General features: G+C 39.3%; 2 protein-coding genes across 2 annotated transcripts; both read left to right on the top strand.

Annotated features, from left to right (window-relative positions):
* The first annotated feature begins 936 nt into the window (after positions 1-936).
* Positions 937-5,682, top strand: ecm1b (extracellular matrix protein 1b). Its single transcript, XM_078252933.1, has 8 exons — positions 937-1,196; positions 1,920-1,976; positions 2,452-2,732; positions 3,502-3,707; positions 4,103-4,367; positions 4,465-4,664; positions 4,925-5,015; positions 5,163-5,682. Exons 1-8 carry the CDS (start codon positions 1,127-1,129, stop codon positions 5,328-5,330), a joined length of 1,338 nt encoding a protein of 445 aa, XP_078109059.1. The 5' UTR covers positions 937-1,126; the 3' UTR covers positions 5,331-5,682.
* Positions 5,683-6,697: 1,015 nt separating this feature from the next.
* Positions 6,698-20,497, top strand: pip5k1ab (phosphatidylinositol-4-phosphate 5-kinase, type I, alpha, b). The gene is made up of 16 exons (XM_078252927.1): positions 6,698-6,805; positions 10,280-10,314; positions 11,306-11,398; positions 11,581-11,711; positions 11,877-11,994; positions 12,502-12,654; positions 12,832-13,131; positions 13,767-13,996; positions 14,118-14,201; positions 14,330-14,378; positions 15,462-15,546; positions 15,697-15,867; positions 15,983-16,115; positions 16,213-16,266; positions 16,381-16,480; positions 17,322-20,497. The coding sequence occupies exons 1-16, from the start codon at positions 6,760-6,762 to the stop codon at positions 17,322-17,324; spliced, it is 1,785 nt and encodes a 594-aa protein (XP_078109053.1). The 5' UTR covers positions 6,698-6,759; the 3' UTR covers positions 17,325-20,497.
* The last annotated feature ends 30 nt before the right edge of the window (positions 20,498-20,527 follow it).

Here is a 20,527-nt window from a genome sequence, read left to right as displayed (position 1 = left end):
TGCTTATTTTCTGTATTTTGTGTTGTCCTTGTAAAGCTGCGGAACAGACAGAGTCCAAAACAAATTTCCCTTTGGGGACAATAAAGTATATCTTATCTTATCTTAAAATTATCTTATCTTATATCCATATTCATTTTGTCAAATCTTTTTTCAGTGTTTAACTAAAAACTAAGTATATCAAAATATATATGTTGTCAAGTATTTCGAGGACCACTCCACTGATTTTGTTAAAAATGTGTTAAAATGTTGTGTTACAAACATGGGGTGTTTGAAATTTTTAAAGACATGAGCAGGGAGGGTCTCATGAAACCCACTAATGTTTTGCATTATGGGAAATGTAGGATCCTGTCTTTTCTTGACCTATATATCAGGATATATCAGGCTCAGGCTTTGATGAGAAATATATATCTTTTTTTAAATCTAACTCTACAGTCCACCATCCTCATGGAAGTGCAAAATAACTGGAGTAATCCCTTTAAGGTCACACTGTGACAGAGTTTGGTAAAACTGTAATTCATTATTTATTTAGACACAGGGACTGTGGATCCACATCCTTATGCAAAGGCATTAAAGCCAAGTAAACATCTGATTCACAGTAAATGGTAGCTGTTTCATTAGATGGATCTTTGGCAGCATAAAATCGAAAATTTTTGTTAAAGGGGAATTCCACCAAAATTAGATTGTTTATAGACACTGGCTCAACGGCAGAGAAATGAGTGACGAGTTAATTGTTTAACAGCCAGCCTGAATAAAAAAAAAAGAATGAAGAACTGATGTTGACACGAACTCAGGATCAGTGCCCTTTAACTAAAAAAGTGTTCATCATTTCCCATATCAGCAGGATTTGAACAGATTACCTATGAGTCATGTTGAAAAAACGTCCTTCCCTCCTTCTTTTCCTCACTCCGCCTCACTCACCCCCCCTCCCTGAAACCACACAACAACAACCATAAAAACGGTTTGTGCCCCGGTTCACAGACAGCACATAGCCTCTGTTGGACCAATTAACGGACCCGCCTGTGCACTGCCCCGCCGAGCGTGCTTTCTTGGCCTCTGCTCGTGTTTGGACAGTCAGCCGCAGCAGCGGAACAAAAGTTGAATCAGGACAGGCACTACCAAGTGTGCAATGGGGTCGTCTGGGGCTCTAGTCTGCTCCGCCGCATTTGTCTTGGTTTTACTTAGCTCAGCATCCAATGGTTGGTATTTTCCCACTTCTTTTTGTTGTTGTTGAAATTGTTGTTTGCTTTTGGGCTGACTCCATTTTGGTTCGTCTGAGCTGCTGTAATTGCGTTTATTTTGCCTGTAGACCTACCGACATTCCTGTAGCAAACTGATTTTAGGTCTTTTTATATCCTACATGTCTGTTTTGACGTCTCCAGTTGTGGGATGTAGCTAAGTACAATTACTTATTACCTAAGTGTAACTTTCAGTTAATTATGCTTAACTTGAATATTTGTCTTTTACTTCACGACATTTCAAAGGCAAATATTTATTGCTACATTTATTTCATAGTTCTATCTTCTTTGCAGATTAAGATTTTGCATGAGGTAATAGAATATGATGCACTGTTATAGATTAAACTAACAATATGTAGCCTACATGTTACAACATTAGCTGTAGCCTACATATGTAATATAATATATAGGCCTCATTTATGTTTTATTTATTTACACTTAACACTGACAGTATAAATACTTCCTTTTAATACTGTCAGTACATTTTTCTGATAATACATCCTAACTTTACACCATTTTAAATGCAGGAATTTTATTTAACATAGTATTTTTACTGCTCCTATGACTTAAGCAAAGGAATACTTCTTCCACCACTGTCTGTCTCTTAGTATAATTTGTGGATGAAGAGTTACATAACTTTGTCTGGCTTTCTGCTGCTCTATCTTTGTGTGTATAATGTTCCAGATGAGCACAACTGGGAGCAGCGTGAAGTCACCTTTGACATTGACAAAATCCTGCAAGGTGCGTTTGTTCACATACTATCTCTGCAAGGACCAATTAGAATCTCAGATGTTCAGAATGGCATTTGGCCAGCTCTCCTTACTTTAAGAGGCTATCTTAAGGGTTAGGAGATTGAGGTTTGAGGAGTACTCCACTAATTTTATGCATGAAGTTCAGTTTGCATGTCACTACTTAACATTTGAAAATGGCTATGTAATGTCTTTGTGGCTCTGGAGTGACTTCGCTAGTAAATCGCTAGAAAACCACTTTAAGTTTATGTTAGGATAAGATTTTAGGTTATGCATGACTATAGTTTATGTACAGCTGCTTAATAATTCAGCCTGTATTCTGTTGGGGGCTTCCAGACCGGGAGTCTTGACACCTAGAGGAAGTTTGTATCTATTTTCCTCTCTTTCTTTTGAGTTTTCATTTACTCTACTGTAAAACTGCTATAAAAGTATCAAATCACAGTATGATTCCTGTCTTTTCCTCTAAGGTCGACCAAGTTTTAGGCCCCGTTCCTTTAGTCGTCCTCCTAGCCTGGACTATCCTGTTCAGTTCCCCCTTGGCCGACCAACCGCAGACAATCTCCAAGCCATCTGTCTCCATGGAGACCATCGCCCCCGCTACCCAGAATCTTATTTTCCTATCTCTGGTTTTGGCCAGCTGGTACGACGAGCCAATGCTGTTAATATGGCGGAGTCCTGGTTTAGCATGTGCTGCAAAGGGAACCAGACTTGGGACAGGGAAGTGACTCTGTGTTGCGCCACACAGGCGGTAAGTTTCACAACCGCTCATATAGCTGATTCAGCAATGTTTTATCCTATATAAAATGATGATGTGACATCCTGCATATTCTTGCTTAAATTCTTTTCATTAGTCTCAACATAGTACAACAACAAGTACTTTCTCAAGAAGCATGATGAAGAACATAATGAGATTATGCATTGTGGAGATCAAACAATTATGATTTCATGATAAAAACCAAGAAACAATCAATAACTCATGTGGAGGAAGGCTTTCATAGACATCATCTTAATTGCCACATTTTATAACGTAATATTCATATCAACTCGTATCAACTCAAATCAATTCATTTCCTGAAGCTGTAATGTTCAGGCCTATCTGTCTTTTCTGTTACCCTGGATATAAAAAGGGCATAAAAACATTCTTCACATTGCTGAGTTGATGGTACTTGCATTTTTGAGACAAAGTTGAAGGCCCTGGGCGCTTCCAGTTGATAAGCCCATTATATGCAGCCCAGCTTGACATAACAGACAGGCCTTGGCATGAGCACCAGTGTATCTGTCTGAAGGCAAGCAACAAACCTGTCTCAAAATCTTCAGTGAATAAAGCATATCTTAGTCTTATCCGCTTCCTCTGATGTTTGTTTTTTAGTTTTGGTTAAGTGTGTCTTAAGATACTGTACATCATTTTGGGTGGCCTATTCATACAACCTCAGGCATGCAAACTTCATGTCAGTATTATTAAAGGATTGAATGCATAAACCCTCACTATCTGCGATATTGTTCTGTGCCAACTACAGTGGGAGCTGTCAGTACAATCCTTCTGTGATGAGGACTCGTCAGTAAAGGATCGTCTTTATCACTGCTGCAGACAGCTGGGCATGGACAGGCTGAACTGCTTCCACGACGACGCTCCGAACCCAAACTATGATGCAACAGAGGAGCTGCCAGTGCCGCGGCTTTCCTCTACCACCAACTTCAGCTTCGATTCCAACACTTGCCAGAGGTATGCAATTAAATGGATAAAATGAGCACCAATAAAAATGTTGATATTGACAATCAAGTCTTAGTTAAGTAGCATGACAAACAACAACATGACTTCATCAATGAAGTTCAAGAGTAATGATATGGGTTCTACATATCTCAAAAAATAGTTTAGGCATCTAATAAGTTGAACACCTGATAATGCCTTAAAATGTATTGCAATATTCAAAAGATCCCATGAAAGGACAAACATTTGGAAACAGCATTGTCAAAAACTATTAAAAACCTGTAAATGAGACACACTGTTGCAATGGGTGACAATTTCCTTTATTACGATGAACATTGACACTGTAGTTTCTTTTGAGTCAATCCCACATACATTGTCCTGATGCTGTAAATATGCCTCATACTTTACAGGACAGTACATCTGTACAGTGCCAGAGCGATAAGAAGAAAGGAGAAGAAAATTAACATCCACTTTCCTCCCGGACGACCCACCGCTGACGCCATTGAATCACTGTGTCGCGACCAGAAGTTACGCCCCGTCTATAAAACCAATTGCTTGCCAGGTGAAGGGTACCAATGGGTGGTTCGTCAGGCAAAAGCCATTAATCGTATAGAGAAGGGATTCAAACAGTGCTGCAAAAAGAAGCAGGATGTGCTCAGCTGTGCTGATCTGAAGGTAAAGCAAGACCTGCTAAAAACCTACAAACATAAATATTTTGCATTATTTAGTAATTTTTCTTCCTTCTCGTGTCCTTTCTCCTTTTGTATTTTAGTGGCGTGATGAACTTAACAAGTATTGCGTGGGCGAGAACGGTGGCAATACGCATTCCCACTGTTGTTCCGGTGAATTGGCAAATGAGCGATACAGATGTTTCCAAGACATTTCTCCCGACCCATATTATAATAGGACCTCTGTCGCTGAAGAGCTCTCACTTAACAAACTCTGTGACTATCACAAGATCATCAAAAACAAGTAAGACCAAACTTCCTACACCTGGCCTTGGATTAGTTTTTGTGTCTGTCTTCTTCATTTCCTTCCTCTTTCATCTTTTTTTTTTGGCATTTGTACCGTTTCTTTTTTTTTTTCTTTTAACGCTTTTTGTCATTTCTTCTGTCACAGAAAATTAATGAATATCAATTAGCCTAATATGCTGAAATATCTCTTATCTTGAAACACCACATCTGTTCACGGTGTAAAGTTAGCAACATAGTAACGATGCCACTGTGCTTTAGGTTTCCTGTTGGTTTTTCTCTCAAGAGCTTTGTAGACCAATGCTGCCATCGCCCGTTTGACATCGACGCGACTATTTGTTTTGAGCAGAGTGTGAGTTGAAAAAAGAATTATGTACATAACTTAGCAGGACAAATCAGAAGACAAAGTTTGGGCTAGTAAAAATTGAAATGAAACCCCCCCCCCAAAAAAATCTAATACTATTTCTTATTTTGTGTCATCTTGTTTTCATGAAATCAGCTTGACCAAATGTCAGAGACATGTTCATCAAGGAAGCCCTCTCTTCCAGCTGTCCGTCGCTGTTGCCGCATGTCTTCACCTCAACAGTGTATCTCCAAAATTCTCATGGATGCCATCACCAAAGCAACCGTCTTTAGCCAGAAGAAGAAAAGGTGCCCTCTCGCCTAAACACTTACGACCTTTTGCTGCTGACCCTACTGGCACTAGGCTATTCAGGGAACTGGCAGCAGAGGTGAACAGGAAATGTCGATGTCTGTAAGAAAATGTGGAAATTCTATCTTCATCTACTGCCAGTCTTAGTCGCATTTTTTAAAAACTGAAATCACATGAGATGCATTTTTCTATGTCACTGTACCACTATTTGTTATAGGCTGCTTTTTACATATTTGATTATGAATGCATTATATTGATTTATTTGGAGCTGCAAGATCAGTTACCTTCTTTTTAAATGGTTTTGTGGTTAAGATCATATATATATATACCACAGTTGTAATAAAAACGTTTTTAGATGTAGGCCTACCTTTCGTGTGGTTTACTGTCTTCTTAGATGCAAGGCCTATGTTGTTAGTTTAACCATGGTATGCCTGGTACAATGAGTTGACATTTAAATGTCTGTTAAGTCACTATCTATCAGTGAAGGAAGAAACATAATAGTGATTGAGCCTGTGGCGAACGGATGAGAATATTAATCTATTTGCAGTATTTTGAACTTGGTGTCTGGCATGACATCTCCTGGAAAAAATCCTGTACTACAGTTTTTCTCCATTGTATACACACAACAAATGGAAGTATGCACACAATTCAGAAAACTTGAAACTTATGTGTCAACAAGACTGCAGACCACAGAAATAGAATGAGATTATTTGTTTCTCTTATTTATTAATATTCATCTATTTATATTGCTCCTGCTGCTGCTAAACTCTCAGCACAATTCTATGTTTTCACTCAAATAGAAATTCTAAATTAACGAGGACTGAAATCTTAAGAATTTCCACTTTAACTTTGCAACACATGGTTTTTAATCAGATTTCTAGGGAGCCACTAGAACTGACTGGCTAGACTTGCCAAACCTTGCATATTTAACAGTTTCATCTGCTAATCAATGGGTGTTACAAAACCCTAAAGGTCTGACAATGTGAGACTTCAAAACCCCTATTAAATGAATTAAGCTAGTTTAGTTCACTGTTTACTGTTATGTCACAACTAACACATAACACAATCCAACGTAGGACAACGGCATGCAAAGAATAGTGATATAAAGATACAAACTATACATAACGTGTTAACATTATGGATGAAACCAAAGCATAACAGGAAATTGGAAATCATAGTGCAGCTCGTTAGGTAAGATTAACAAAATAACAAACATATTACATTGTAAATAATGTATTCAAAGATATTGGAGGAAAAAAGATTACCTGTTTTATATTATTCTACTCTTTTAAACTTGATGAAAAAGGGGGTGATACTGTAGTATTACAGTCAAACTGAAACTGCTCCACTTCAGTCCACTGGGGGCGCTGTGGTGCTGCTGCTGCGACACGAGCATCAGAACTCAACTGTCGATGCTATCTGTGATGAGAACAGTCAAATCGTAATGGCGACTGCTGGAACAGCAGACTCGGGATCAACAGCCCCGACAGGTATCTCATAGATAAACCTTCCTCCTTTGTTTCCTTAAAACAAACAAACAGACGTGTGTATCATTTTGTAGCAACGATAATAGTGTGACTCGGTGACTGGCTTTCTCACGTCCCGGTTAGCAACTTAGCTAGTTAGCATCGAGGCTTTCAATCTAACAAATGAACCAATAATTGGCTAGCTTGTTTAGCTGCCTTGTTGATAAACCGTAGTTGGTGTTGTTGCTAATCACACGAAGCTTTAGTTATTAGGCCGCCAATATTTAGCGCTATATCGAATTATCTATTGGGATTAATAACATCAATAAATAACGCTAATTCCCGGGACCACGTTGGCTCAAGTGGTGTGTTTTGTTATTAACTTAAGCCACGGTGCTTGTATGTTAATGAGTTATCTAGGCGCAGTAGGATGAATATGAGGTTTAATAAATACCGGTTTATTGTTTAGTAAATATATTGGACGCGGCTGGAAGTGGCTGCTGTTCCAAATGGGTCTGTCCATCTAGCTATAGGAAACTACCCTGGTATCCCCCAGCCCTCCTCGCTTGTTAAAACCCTCCTTTTCCTCTGTCTGTCCAGGTTTGTAGTAAAGCTGCTAGCACATCCATTTTCCATTTGGTACTTGCAACAGTAACCCCATCACTTAGCGTTACTTTCCAAAGTTTCACAGTTGAGGTGATGTAATTATCAAAACAAATATTGAACTTATTGATTTCCTACATTCTTTTCACCAATGATACATGCTTGTCATGCTTATTTAGTTAAGGAACAGGCTTTATTTATTCTGCTGTCCCTGTTGAGCTGATGAAAGGTTTGTCTCTCTAATTTCAGATCTATGGATGGTGGTTTTCAGTGCCCACACAGATACAGATGGGTGGTGTGCAGTTCAAGTGCTTTCAGGAGTGTCTTATTTTCTAGACAGGACAGATGATGGCGAGGTTACATCTAGCTAATCCATTTAGTTGTGTCACTGATTAGCTTCCATGTGTATAGCGTAGTTGTTCTTCCCTCGGTAACCACACAGACTGAATCAGTGAATAGAAATAGAGGCTTCAAAGCACTCTTGTAGCTCTGTCAAATACACACACAGTCAATTGAGTGACAGTAACATAATGTGGTATCCGGTATATTAGCCCTTATTTGCCTTGTTTCCTAAAGGGTCCAATAACCAGTTTATTTATGGGGTCTTCATAGGCAGAAAATTATGTCAGGAGAGTGTGCATGTCCCATATTAGTTCCTTGTGTATGCTGCAGGCTACATGTGAACAAGGCTAGCAGGGAGTTGTTTAGTATACAGAGAGGAACAGATGGTTTGCCTATTGTTGTAAGGGCTGTCACTGACGAGCTTAAGTCATTCCTAATTGGGTTGAGTTGGGTAATTCCTACCCTGAATCTGCTGCACTGTGTGTGTTATAATCTATTTCTACATTGACTCTTCAGAAAAATTGCATTGTGATGAAATGAGGACTGCATTTGATGATTAATGTTATTATCGTTTAATCTGCTAATTTTATTTCCTTGATTAATCAATTAACTGTTTTGTCTATAACATAGCAGGAACTTATAATGCATGGCCATTGTCTTGTTTTGTCCTACTATCAGTCCAAACCCAAAGATATTGTTACTATCAGATATGATAAAAGAAAAGCAACAAATTCTCAAATTTAAGAAGCTGGAAAATGTTTGGTATTTTTGCTTTAAAATGATTTAAAGGATATGTCTTATCAAAATAGTTGCTGATTAATTTTCCAATTGATTCATTATTTCAGCTCTACATGAAACACATTGTATTGTACTATACACAGTTAGTAAATGTGTTCAGTGTTGCTCATTTACTAGGCTAAGCCGTTCAGGCTGACAATGTCCTACTCCCCAGATATTAGGACTCGGTTCTGGAAAGCATTTCAGCGAGGTACGCGCATGGGTGTGCGTGAGCAGAAACTGCATGAGTAGTGATGATGGTATAGTGTTTTACATAATAAGAGGGAATGTGGGCTGAATGATGCTCATTGTTTCCCGGAGGATTGCCATGTGTCCCTGTTAACTGAGAAGAGATGCATGGCATTCAGTGAGTCTGCCTTATTATTAACACTCCCACCTTTCTTGGGTTGAAGTGTCTGGATTGAATCTGCTGAGCATGGATGAATTTTCACACACAGGATTGTTACTACAGTTGTATAATCTTCCCAACATCCTTTTGTATATATTGACCTGTGGCACTGCAGCATTGAAGTAATCTACATGTTGCCAATGGTTACATGCTAGCAGTGCTTGCATAGTGGGTGAGATAGTAGGTTTAAACAGCAAGTTTATGTAAGGCCATAGGAAATCAGGTTTAGTATTTGTATTTATTTCAACTGTGTGCCTTTCTATTTTCTTTCTGGTTGTTATTATGCTTACCCAAGAGGATAGATCATGTGTCGTGGTCATGTGTTACAATTTCACTTCTTATCTTTGATTATCCAGCCAGTAAATTTGACACACACCCAGGGGTCTTTGCTTGGTGATGGCTTGAATTTTAATTTTTTTTAAATTTTTATTTCCTACAAGATACTACTTCTATGCTGATCAGTTGAGTTTGCTGAATGGCTTAATTTAACAAACATTAGCATATTGGAGTTAATCAAATGTATAAATTCAGTTACTGTGAGACACAAAGTAGGCTGTTACAGAAAGAGCTAGAAATTGTAGTTTTGTGGAGGAGGTTCGTAGACACACATCTTAAGGGACCAGATAAATCTGGAGCAGCCAGCTCAGGGGAGAAGTAGTTCCAGTACACACAGAGCTGGTGTATTGAGGGCAAGAGTTAGTTTCTGTGGCCATATTTAGTTCTGGGCTCATCATTGGCCTCATAGTCATCAGCCAGTGCTAGAAATAGCCCTGCTAATTAACCAGCAGAGGGTTTTTTAAACAGCCATTAACATTAACTGATTCCACGTTAAAGCTGCCAACTTTGCCACAAGTTTTTTAAAAATGTTTTCAAGCATCAACTTCACGCTGACTGCATGGGTTGACATTTACATGGGTTTCATGAAGTTGTGTCTGAACAAGGGAACTAGCGGCTCCTTAAAAAGGCTGTACTTAATATTCAGAACATGAATATAGCAGTAAACCAATATTTTCTATGTAAAGATATAGTGAAGTAATGGCATCCTGAGCAGAGAATGAAGTCACACTCCCTCTGTGTGTGTTGTAAACTGAGCTTTTCTGTTCTTTGTTTTGATAGCCGGTCTGGCCACGCATGTTAGTGTGTGTGAGAGCCTTGTGTGTCGGTATCTGACCCCGATGGCCGTGACAAAGCGTCGGTATTTGACGTGCTGGGGAACGGTCTGTGAGAGCCGTGTGGAGGCAATCCCAAACTACTTCTTTTCTGAATATCGAGCACAGCTGCTTTTAAGGCTTTAGTGTTATAAGTTCTCAAGAGTCAGTGTCATTCTCACATTGTAAATTCCAATTTAACTTGTTTTCTGTCTTTAGGGACCAGTGGCATCCGAAAAATGGCCCCTTCAGAGGTAAGGACGTCAGAAATTGTATTACTAAATTTACAAAATACCTCTGTATTATGTAGAGTCCCAAGTAAAGTAAATGTTGATACAGTCAACCCTCAGGAGGGAAGAATAACAGGTTTAGAGAGTTCAAGCATCATCATCAGCGTGAGACGTAAGAGACAGTCCTGTTTGTTACACAGGTGATAACAGGTGATTAAATGGATTAAAAAACATCTGGTCAACTCTTTCTTGTACTGTTGGAGAGTTTGTGTATAAATGTATTGTAGCGGTGTGAATCTTCATTGGTGTCACGATTCTATTTTGATTATCCTTTCAACGATTCAAAAACGATTTGATATCACGATGCATCGCAATGCATCTTCTCAATATTTATATATATTGCTACAAATGGTTTTCATCAACAAATTCAAGCAGTCAGATATACATGAACTCCCCTTTTTATTGTATTTGCTCTTAAAAAAGACACTTCCTGAATATAGTGGAGTTTGAACACAACAGACAAAAACAAGTAACATCAGTAGGCAATAATCGATTATGGTCTGTCACTGCATCGATTCAGAATCGCCCAGGTCCACATCACGATGCATCGATGCCAGATTCATTTCAACACCCCTAGTATGTTGTTGGAAAATCTAAATGATAGGAATTTGTTAAATAATATTGAGCAAAAAAAAGAAACCGATTGCAAACTATCATACATTTATTTGGTACTTATTTAATTGCAGTTACTTACTAAAGTGAACATAAAGTAGACACAGATCACACGTGGGTAAAACCAGACCAGCTGACAAGCCTGTCACTCCCTTCTTCCTCCACACAAATTGACCCTCGCTGAAAGTTTAGCAACTTGCCAGGATAAGGTTGTCATGTGAAGATGTTTACCCAGTGTGGCCTAAAGCCTACATACGGCTAGCTCTTAGTCTTCTGTGTTCAGAAGCACAAACACACTCACCAGACCATATTTAAATGTTTTTCTCTCTGCCCCTCTCTTCAGATGCCTGGCTCTTCAGGCACAACTCAGAGTATGAAGAAGACCATCGGACACCGGGGCGTTGAGACCACCACAGGAGAGACCACCTATAAAAAGGTTAGAACAGGGTGGGGGTCAGTGATACCAGTGGTTTTGCTGTTGGTGTTTATATTCTAAAATTAGTTTGGAAATTCAGCTTACTAGACATCAAAGAAATAGTCAGTGACACAGCAGAAGTCACAGAGATAAAATCTTGTTTGGTCCAGCATTTACAATTTTTTCCTCTCTGAACCCTCTAGACCACATCATCTGCCCTAAAAGGTGCCATCCAGTTGGGCATCACTCACACAGTTGGCAGCTTAAGCCAAAAGGCGGAGAGGGATGTTCTCATGCAGGACTTTGTGGTGGTCGAAAGCATCTTCTTCCCCAGGTTGATAACAGCAGAAGTTGTAGTTGAAAAAACATTGTGAATTTGTGGTTTCTGATTTCATGTAGTTTAATGTAGGGTCAATATCTCTCTCTCTCTCTCTCTCTCTCTCTCTCTCTCTGTCTCTCTCTCTCTCTCTCTCTCTCTCTCATATATATGTGTTTTCAGTGAAGGCAGTAACCTGACTCCTGCTCACCACTACAGTGACTTTCGCTTTAAGACCTACGCTCCTATTGCCTTTCGTTACTTCAGAGAACTATTTGGCATTCGACCAGATGACTACCTGGTCAGTACTTGCACCAAACACCCACTGCCGTGTTTACAAGAACTGCTCTTCTTTTGGCTTTAGTCACTGTTCCTATCTTTTCTTTTGTAGAATAGTTCAGTGGTTTTAACCACTATACTATGCATATAAACTGTAAGGCTTTCCAGTTTTGGCTATCCAATGACAGATAATTTTTGCAAGACAGATTTTTGACCATTTAGCTCCTGTAGTTTTTATTTCTAAAAACAGTTTTTTTTTGTCTGCAATACGTTGTCGGGTTTGCAAGTTTCTCAGCAGCATGGAAGGTTTAAGGCTTTCCTTCACCAACACATGGCCACAAATTGTTGACGTGGTCTTGGATCTTTGCCATCACAGGTCTGGATGAAGCCTTGATTCTTTCTCTGCTGGCTGTTTTTTTTTTACATCAGCACTTGGAATTTCACACTCTCACAGAGAAACTGCTCCATATGCCAACATGTTTGCTTAGTTTCAATTAGATACTAATACAGACTCCTCTTACTCTTGAAGTATTCTCTGTGTAACGAGCCATTGATCGAGCTGTCTAACCCCGGAGCAAGCGGATCCCTCTTCTATGTCTCCAGTGACGACGAGTTCATCATCAAGACTGTTCAACACAAAGAGGCCGAGTTCCTCCAGAAACTCCTGCCTGGATACTTCATGGTGAGCCTGACGAATGAGTATAACATAAAGTGGGATTGTGTTCAATGTGAGTGATTATTATTGCAGTATTTATAATTATCATGAGAGTAGGCGGCTTAAATGAGTGGGAGCTCTAAGAATTCCCTTCTACTTTAAGTGTGTCACATATCTGTTTTCCATATCCCTCCTCCCTTCCAGAACATAAACCAAAACAAGCGCACCTTGTTACCCAAGTTCTACGGGCTGTATTGCGTGCAGGCAGGTGGCAAGAATATCCGTATTGTAGTGATGAACAATCTTCTGCCTCGGATCATCCCCATGCACCTCAAATACGACCTGAAGGGCTCCACCTATAAGAGGCGAGCTTCCCCTAAGGAAAGAGAAAAGGCCGTTCCCATTCACAAAGACCTAGACTTTATCCAGGACTTGCCTGACGGTCTGCTGCTCGAAGCGGACAACTACAATGCCCTGTGCAAGACCATTCAGAGGGACTGCTTGGTGAGTCACAGAGATACATGTTTTTAATTTTTATTCAAGCCTCTCAGCCCACATGGGATTACAGGACACATTTGTGTGCATTGTTTTTAGGTCATCATAAAAAAAAATGAAACTAATGTTGGAACGTATTTGTTTTTTGTTTTTTTTTACCAATGGCATAGTGGATATCTTTTCTATTGGGTACCAACAAATGTTATTAAAGCCCGTACATTTCTGAAATATTCTGCTGAAAGTTTGACTTGTTGACTTGACTATGTGTGTCACATAAGTGTGTTGAAATATCTCATTCCATTAGAGGCTAATCTGTCTTTGTGGTCACTGTTCCTTTGTTTTTCCACAGTCCACCTAAATTGAAGAGACAGTGGTATAAATCAACTTTTCACCACTCATTTATTATGGTATCATAGTATTTAACTTTATTTTAGAAAATATAATCAAACTTTTGAAAAACATTTAATTAATGGTCCTTGTTATCAAAACACCTGTTTTAGGAATTAATGTTTAAGTATTACTGTTCATTTTTTATTTATTTTGTTTTACTTTTGGTGGTATCGGACTACTAGAGTTTTGGTATCGTGACATCCCTAGCCTATAGTCATGTCAACTTATTTATTATATTTCTATGTTTTATGTAGCTCTTGCAGAGTTTCAAGATCATGGATTACAGTCTGTTGATGGGCATCCACAACATGGACCAGGCCAATCGAGAGCGTAGCGGGGGCAACCCGGGTGACAGTGGGGGGTCAGAAGGAGCAGTGACCCCAGATCAGCGCCGGCCACAAGCTCAGAAAAGTCTGTACTGTACAGCCATGGAGTCCATTCAAGGCGAGGCTCGAGGGAAGGGAGTTTTGGATTCAGAAGACCAGTGAGTCTTATTGCTTAGCTGACCACAAGCAGAGCTGAAACTGAACTAGTGTTTTGTAGTGTAAGACTGTGACATGACAATTAAATGATCTGTTGTTGATCCTGTGGCCCTGTCCTTTCAGCATGGGTGGTATTCCATCTCGTAATACTAAAGGAGAGAGGTTGCTGATCTACATCGGCATCATTGACATTCTCCAGTCCTACAGGTTTGTTCAGGGCAGCCAAATCAGTTCCTCGTATAAACTTTCATTCTGAATTCATGAGCAAGCTTCCCACCTTCATAACCCATTTTTATGACTTCCAGTGACTAGTTTTATTATCTCTTATTATTTAGGTTTATTAAGAAGTTGGAGCACTCCTGGAAGGCCTTGGTCCATGATGGGGTAAGAGCCTACACACTATAGTACTATCTATCATGGCTGTATGTTTTAATATACAATGTGGAACTGGAACGGTTAGTCAATTAATCGATTAGTCGATGACGGAAATAAAACCACCATTTTGATAATTGACCAATAACAAAACAAGACCTTTTAATGACATTACCTTGGGCTTCAATAAATGAGACATGTTTCACTAGTTTACTTGATTCATTAAAATAAATGGCAGATTGATTTGATCATTGATAATGAATTGATAATTGCTTATATAATAGCATAACCCATGCTAAAGTTGACTAAAAAGAGGAATAAAAAAAAAATCATCTTTTGAAAATTGATCTTAATGCCTTAATTAAAAAAATGAGGAAAAATCCAATCTTTAAGGACACCAATAATGTATCGTAAATAAATAAATGTTCTTCCTTAAAATACAGGGGGCATAAGTAAGTACACCCCTATGTTAAATTCCCATAGAGTGAGGCAGATGTTTATTTTTAAAGGCCAGTTATTTCATGGATCCAGGATATTATGCATCCTGATAAAGTTCCCTTGGCCTTTGGAATTAAAATAGCCCCACATCATCACATACCCTTCACCATCACCATACCTAGAGATTGGCATGGGGTACTTTCCATCAAATCAAACCAGCTATTAGGCTAACTAAAATAAAACCATGCCAATCTCTAGGTATGGTGAAGGGTATGTGATGATGTGGGGCTATTTTAATTCCAAAGGCCAAGGGAACTTTATCAGGGTGCATAGTATCCTGGATCCATGAAATAACTGACCTTTAAAAATAAACATCTGCCTGCCTCTATGGGAATTAAACATAGGGGTGTACTTACTTATGCCCCCTGTATTTTAAGGAAGAACATTTATTTATTTACAACACATTATTCATTCACAAAGAACATTGGTGTCCTTAAAGATTGGATTTTTCCTCATTTTTTTAATTAAGGCATTAAGATCAATTTCCAAAAGATGATTTATTTTTTTTATTCCTCTTTTTAGTCAACTTTAGCATGGGTGTCCTAATTTTTTCACATGACTGTATCTAATGGTTCTGTTTCTGTTTTACCACTTTAGGACACAGTTTCAGTTCACAGACCCGGATTCTATGCAGATCGTTTCCAACAATTCATGTGCAACACAGTGTTCAAGAAAATTCCACGTAAGTAATGCATTTGTGTGTTTTTTTAGATGTACTGAACTGAAGTTAATAGCCTGATGCCTGATTTCTATTGACGGCATAGAAATCCCAGGGGTAAAAAGTCTAGGTGCCCGTATTGATCATTTCCGCTTTTATGTGCTCCATCTTCAGTAAAGCCATCACCATCTAAGAAGAGTCGTGGTGGTGGTCCAGGAGGTCTGAGGAGGGCCCCCACCCTGGGAGGTCCCACCCCGCTCTCCCACGCAGCAGGACAGTCAGCCGTTGACTCCAGACTAGTCTACCACAGCCACTTTAAAAGCACAGATTCAGAGGCAGACAGTGGTAAGAACCTAGATATCACAAGCAAAGTGATAAGAACGTTAAGTAGATCTATTGTTGTCATAGCTTTGCTGAGATTGGAGATACTGCTGTTGCATGAATGATACTTTGTTCCCAGGCGTTCAGTTGGGCAGACCAGATCTTGTTCCGAGGACCCCTCCGCTGGGAGAAAACTCTGCTGACTATGAGGCCAACCTGTCCACCTCGTCACTAGGCAGCACAGGAGTCGCCTCCACCTCTCCTCCCCTACGGTAAAGCATCTACAAAATATCAATGCATGACCTTCATTCTTCCACCTCAACTTTCACACTCTTTTTCATTTTCTTTTGCTCTGACTTTTCTCCGTAGGTCTGTAGGGGTAGAAGTTCACAAATCAGCAAACACAGACCTTGACCATCACAGGTACAGAAGGCAGTGATAGGTCATACAATTACAACCTCATCAGACTGAAAATTAGATGCATTCTTTTCTCGCTTGTGTAAGTCGTTTTGAATTAACTGCCTTTCTCTGTTCCAGTTTGGGGGAAGAAGGGGTGGTCGATAATTCAGGCAAACCGTCTGGAAACGAAGAAGTAATTTCACTCTCAGACATAATCCCTGAGACCAACATCTGCTTTGTAAGTCTAACAGATTAAACTATACCGGGGTGGCACGGTTCACAAAACCCACGGTTTTCGGTTCTGTACAGTACTTGTTATTTTTTCTTTTAATCTTTAACACTCCAGAAATATACTTCAGCATATGATGTGTGTGTGTGTATATATATATATATATATATATATATATATTATAGCTAAAATTAGCATATTGAATGCATGTTGCACAATGCTTGCACACAGGGGCAGTTCTATCTATTGTTTTATTTCCGCTGTCATCATAGGTAACATGAAATCCGAAATGGTCCCACACACCAAACTTATACTACGCTGGCGGTATCCTCCAACTCCGGGCAGCCTTCCTTATCTCTCCCACTTGCCATTTCTTGCTCGCAGCCTCTCAAAATCTGACGAAAATCTGAAAAACTGACCTTTGTCGATTTAAAAAAAAAAACAGACCGATTCAGCAACTGTATGGCCTATTTCTCGCTTAAAATGTTTTCAGAAACACGTTTCGGTGAACTATTTTCGTAAAATACGAGATTGTATTCAGAACGAGACGCCATTAGAGTCTGTTTTGAAATTCGGGAGCAGCAAGACCCACGTGACGTGTTCGTCCAATCAGCTGCCATGTGCTGCGTTCGTCACGCTCATCCCGCTCGTCGTTTCCGGTAAGTGTTTTAACATAGGTGTCGAAAGTGAGACAAGCAAACCGAACGGTTCGGATGTTTTTTCATGAACTGTACCACCCCTAAACTATACAGCCGTAATTAAAGATTATTTATAGTGTTATGGTTGTTGCAGCCAGTATTAGTTGTACATTACTTGTATTCTTGTATTGACATTAGTTTCATCTTCACAGTAAAAACCAGACATCTGAAGACTAGGCGTTTCTGGATGAGGTGAAGTGGGCGGAAGTAACAATAAAGAGAGTGAAACACCCATCCACCACGGACCCTCCGTTGCACCTCTGTTGTTTTCTCACACATAGAGTTTATACAGGGATCGCTGGATCTTGCAGCGAGGTGCAGTGGAGGTTGTGACAGTGAAGAAAGCAGTGATGGGAAGATCAAGAAGAAGTCGTGTGCGGTAGGCTTCAGCTTTCCCAGCCATCGACATCCGAGAGCCCAATTGTCTTTAATACACACCTGGAAAAATGCTTATTTCCCTGAATTGGCAGCTCTGTAGTAGCTCTGGCAGCATTACATTGATAAAACAAAGATTTTCCGTCACGTTCCCAACATGAAGGATGCTTCGATGACTTGATGAACAATAATTAGTTGTATATTGTGAAAGTCCATGCCCCAGTCACCAGTGGATGGTAAAGGCAGTCAAATTATCCGTGAAGAGTCATCTTGTCCACTTTTTGCAGCATGAAGCAATTGTGAGATGGCACAGACAGCATTTCGGCAGGAACACGCACATGAAGGGCATAGCCTGCATTTGTAGGAGTGAATATTTGCCTCTGTGTTCATGCAGAAGTCTAAGTGGTTTCACATTTCCGTGATTCACACTCAAGTGTTGCCGTTTCCCACCCATCCATTTCCCCCTCGGCACTCCTCATGAGCAGGGGCACTCTGAGCTTTCAATGGTCCTTGTTTGAATCAGCACTTGCTGCTGTTGACTCTGCAATCATGTATGCATTTCTTTTTACTGATTGTGGATGTACAGTATTTGTTTGACGTCAGATTTTGAAACAGCAGAGGGATGGGTTGAACCAGACTTAACACAGCAAGTTTTGTTTCACGTTTTGTTATTCTGTTGGAAGCCACGGTGGTGCTGCAAAGGTCCAGCTAGATCTTGCCACTGCTGAATGTACTTTACAATGTTTTTCTTATATAGAATGTGTCTTATTAACATGGCAGACCACATTTGTACAACCCTTACAAACCTCTCACCCTGTTGAAGACCATATGTGCTATAAATGAATACAGAAAAGAAGAGCTGTCGACAGCTTTGCTGACCAGTAGATGCTGTTAAATGAAGTCATGTTATTAAGCTAGTAGAATAGTAAAAAATTCCAGCTACTGTCATTCATCTGTCATGTCTGTGCCTTTACATGTTTGTCCCCTCCTTAACGTTTGATGTATAACTGACATTTTCTACAGGTTCGTGTTGTCACACAGAGAAACCTGCCTTATCACTACAGCTAGTCATCAAACTGCCATTTGTATGTTTGGACCAACAAGCAGGGCTTAAAAGAATTTCAGATTTTAATACAAACACTAGTACAATCCCTTTTGTTTGTGTACAAATGTCAAGCGCTCAGTCACTGGTTCATCAGCTCAGGTAATCCTGTTAACTCTCCCGACATCAGACAGTAAGGATGTCTGTCTCTTAATATTAATTTCTGCTGGTTACAGAAATGACCCCTTGCCCACATCCACCCTTGACCAATATTAATAACCATGCGTATAACTAATATTTGTAATTTTTGTTTGTATGTACTGTAGTCTTACTCAGCTTTTACTCTGCTGTTCATAACAATTATGCTTTGTTTTCACAAAATGTTTTTGTGTTGATGTTGTTTAGGGCACTATACAAGCTGAACAAGCTGCAGAGGCGGCTGGCAGAGAGGTTTTTACCCCCGAGAGATATTTCTGATACAGAAATTTGAATCACTACCAAGTGACTGTAGCAACACTCAAGATCATAGGCATCATCTCATTTAAGGAACTACTGTTTGATTTGTAGTCACATTTGGTCTATGCAGCAGAGAGGGAGAAGGGGAAACGTGAGTTGTGAATATAGAAGGAACAAAAACTACGTATGTTCATCAATGCACAGTTGAGGATTTAGAGTCTTTTGTAGTATAAGTCAATCGCTGCACCAAAGAAAGGAGTGGGGAGTTCTTGCAAATGTTTAAGATCCAGTACAGTTAACAGGAAAATGAAATCGAGACACTCCTCGATACCTGCATTTACTGATATGTAGGACATGGTAATAACACTGGGTTGACCTGTGTTTAAGGATCTATTATTAAACTGGATGTTTGTTTGTTTTCCTAAATGATTTCACGTCTGATAAGCTGTATCTGACACATTTTTTTTCTTTATCAAAGAATTGGTTTACTTTGTGGCCTGAGACATTTCAAGATTTAACTCCACATTCCTGTGAAATTCAAGTTAAAATTACTACAGTTGTGGTAGCTCTTAGAACCTGTTATTTACCACCTTTGTGTAGTTGGGGTAATGTACTTGAAATGATTTTTTTCTCATATGCTGAAATGTAAAATATTATTTCAAACAGATCAGTTTAAAGTTATATTTAGTTGGTTGAGTCAAACAGCCGCCAAAGAAAACACAAATTCTTTCTCATAAGAAAAATCCAGATTATATATTGTGACAACTGGATTATGATGTTTTATGTTGTAACATTTTTTTTTTTTTTTGTTGGGTGGTACTGTGTAATTGCTGGATGTAGACCAGCTCTGTCACAGTTGATGTACTACACCATGGCACAAGAGAAACGTCATCCTACGGTGCTTAAAGGGCGGCACACTCAGTGTAGACACTACAGTATATTTGAAGTAATGCAATATGAACCACAATCTGCCACCTTTCAGCTCTAAGAAGTATATTTATTACTATGATTGATTGCTGCAGGCTGAAAAGATGAAAGTTGTATTATGTACCTTTTTAGATGATTGTGCGTATGCTATATACTGACAAAAGGATGTCTGAAACTTTATAGTGTGTATTCCCTCTGAAGGGGGACAATTTGACAATTTCACTTTTTATATTTCATGTTTAGATTGTGATATGATGGACATGTTCGCTCCATGATGATTCTGGGTTGTTAATCTCCCACGATTTTTCAACATGAATGTTTCACACGGCTTACGAGCCAACATTGCTGGTTGTCCTATAATGCTTCAATTACTATATTTTTACTGTGTATAAAATGTGTATATGTACATAGGAGTCACGGAAATGCCTTCTCATGCAATATGTGCTGCCTGTCTCTCCTGCCATGTTTCTGTTATGTGCTGGTGATGTTTTCATGTCTGATTTTAAAGGATTAAACATATTTTCTAAATCTTGGTTTGGTCCTTTTGTTCATGTGTAT

This window comes from Sander vitreus, chromosome 6, assembly GCF_031162955.1.
Source record: "Sander vitreus isolate 19-12246 chromosome 6, sanVit1, whole genome shotgun sequence".
Lineage (NCBI taxonomy): Eukaryota > Metazoa > Chordata > Actinopteri > Perciformes > Percidae > Sander > Sander vitreus.
The sequence above is the reverse complement of the archived record's forward strand: the minus strand, read 5'-3'. Positions and strand labels throughout refer to the sequence as shown.

Excerpts from the sequence above, each read along its gene's own strand:
- pip5k1ab (XM_078252927.1), top strand. The coding sequence starts at position 6,760 with ATGGCGACTGCTGGAACAGCAGACTCGGGATCAACAGCCCCGACAG. Across the intron at positions 6,806-10,279 it reads GGGATCAACAGCCCCGACAG|GGACCAGTGGCATCCGAAAA; the intron begins GTATCTCATAGA and ends TTCTGTCTTTAG. Across the intron at positions 14,379-15,461 it reads AGGCCTTGGTCCATGATGGG|GACACAGTTTCAGTTCACAG; the intron begins GTAAGAGCCTAC and ends TTACCACTTTAG.
- ecm1b (XM_078252933.1), top strand. The coding sequence starts at position 1,127 with ATGGGGTCGTCTGGGGCTCTAGTCTGCTCCGCCGCATTTGTCTTGGTT. Across the intron at positions 1,197-1,919 it reads ACTTAGCTCAGCATCCAATG|ATGAGCACAACTGGGAGCAG; the intron begins GTTGGTATTTTC and ends ATAATGTTCCAG. Across the intron at positions 5,016-5,162 it reads CTATTTGTTTTGAGCAGAGT|CTTGACCAAATGTCAGAGAC; the intron begins GTGAGTTGAAAA and ends TCATGAAATCAG.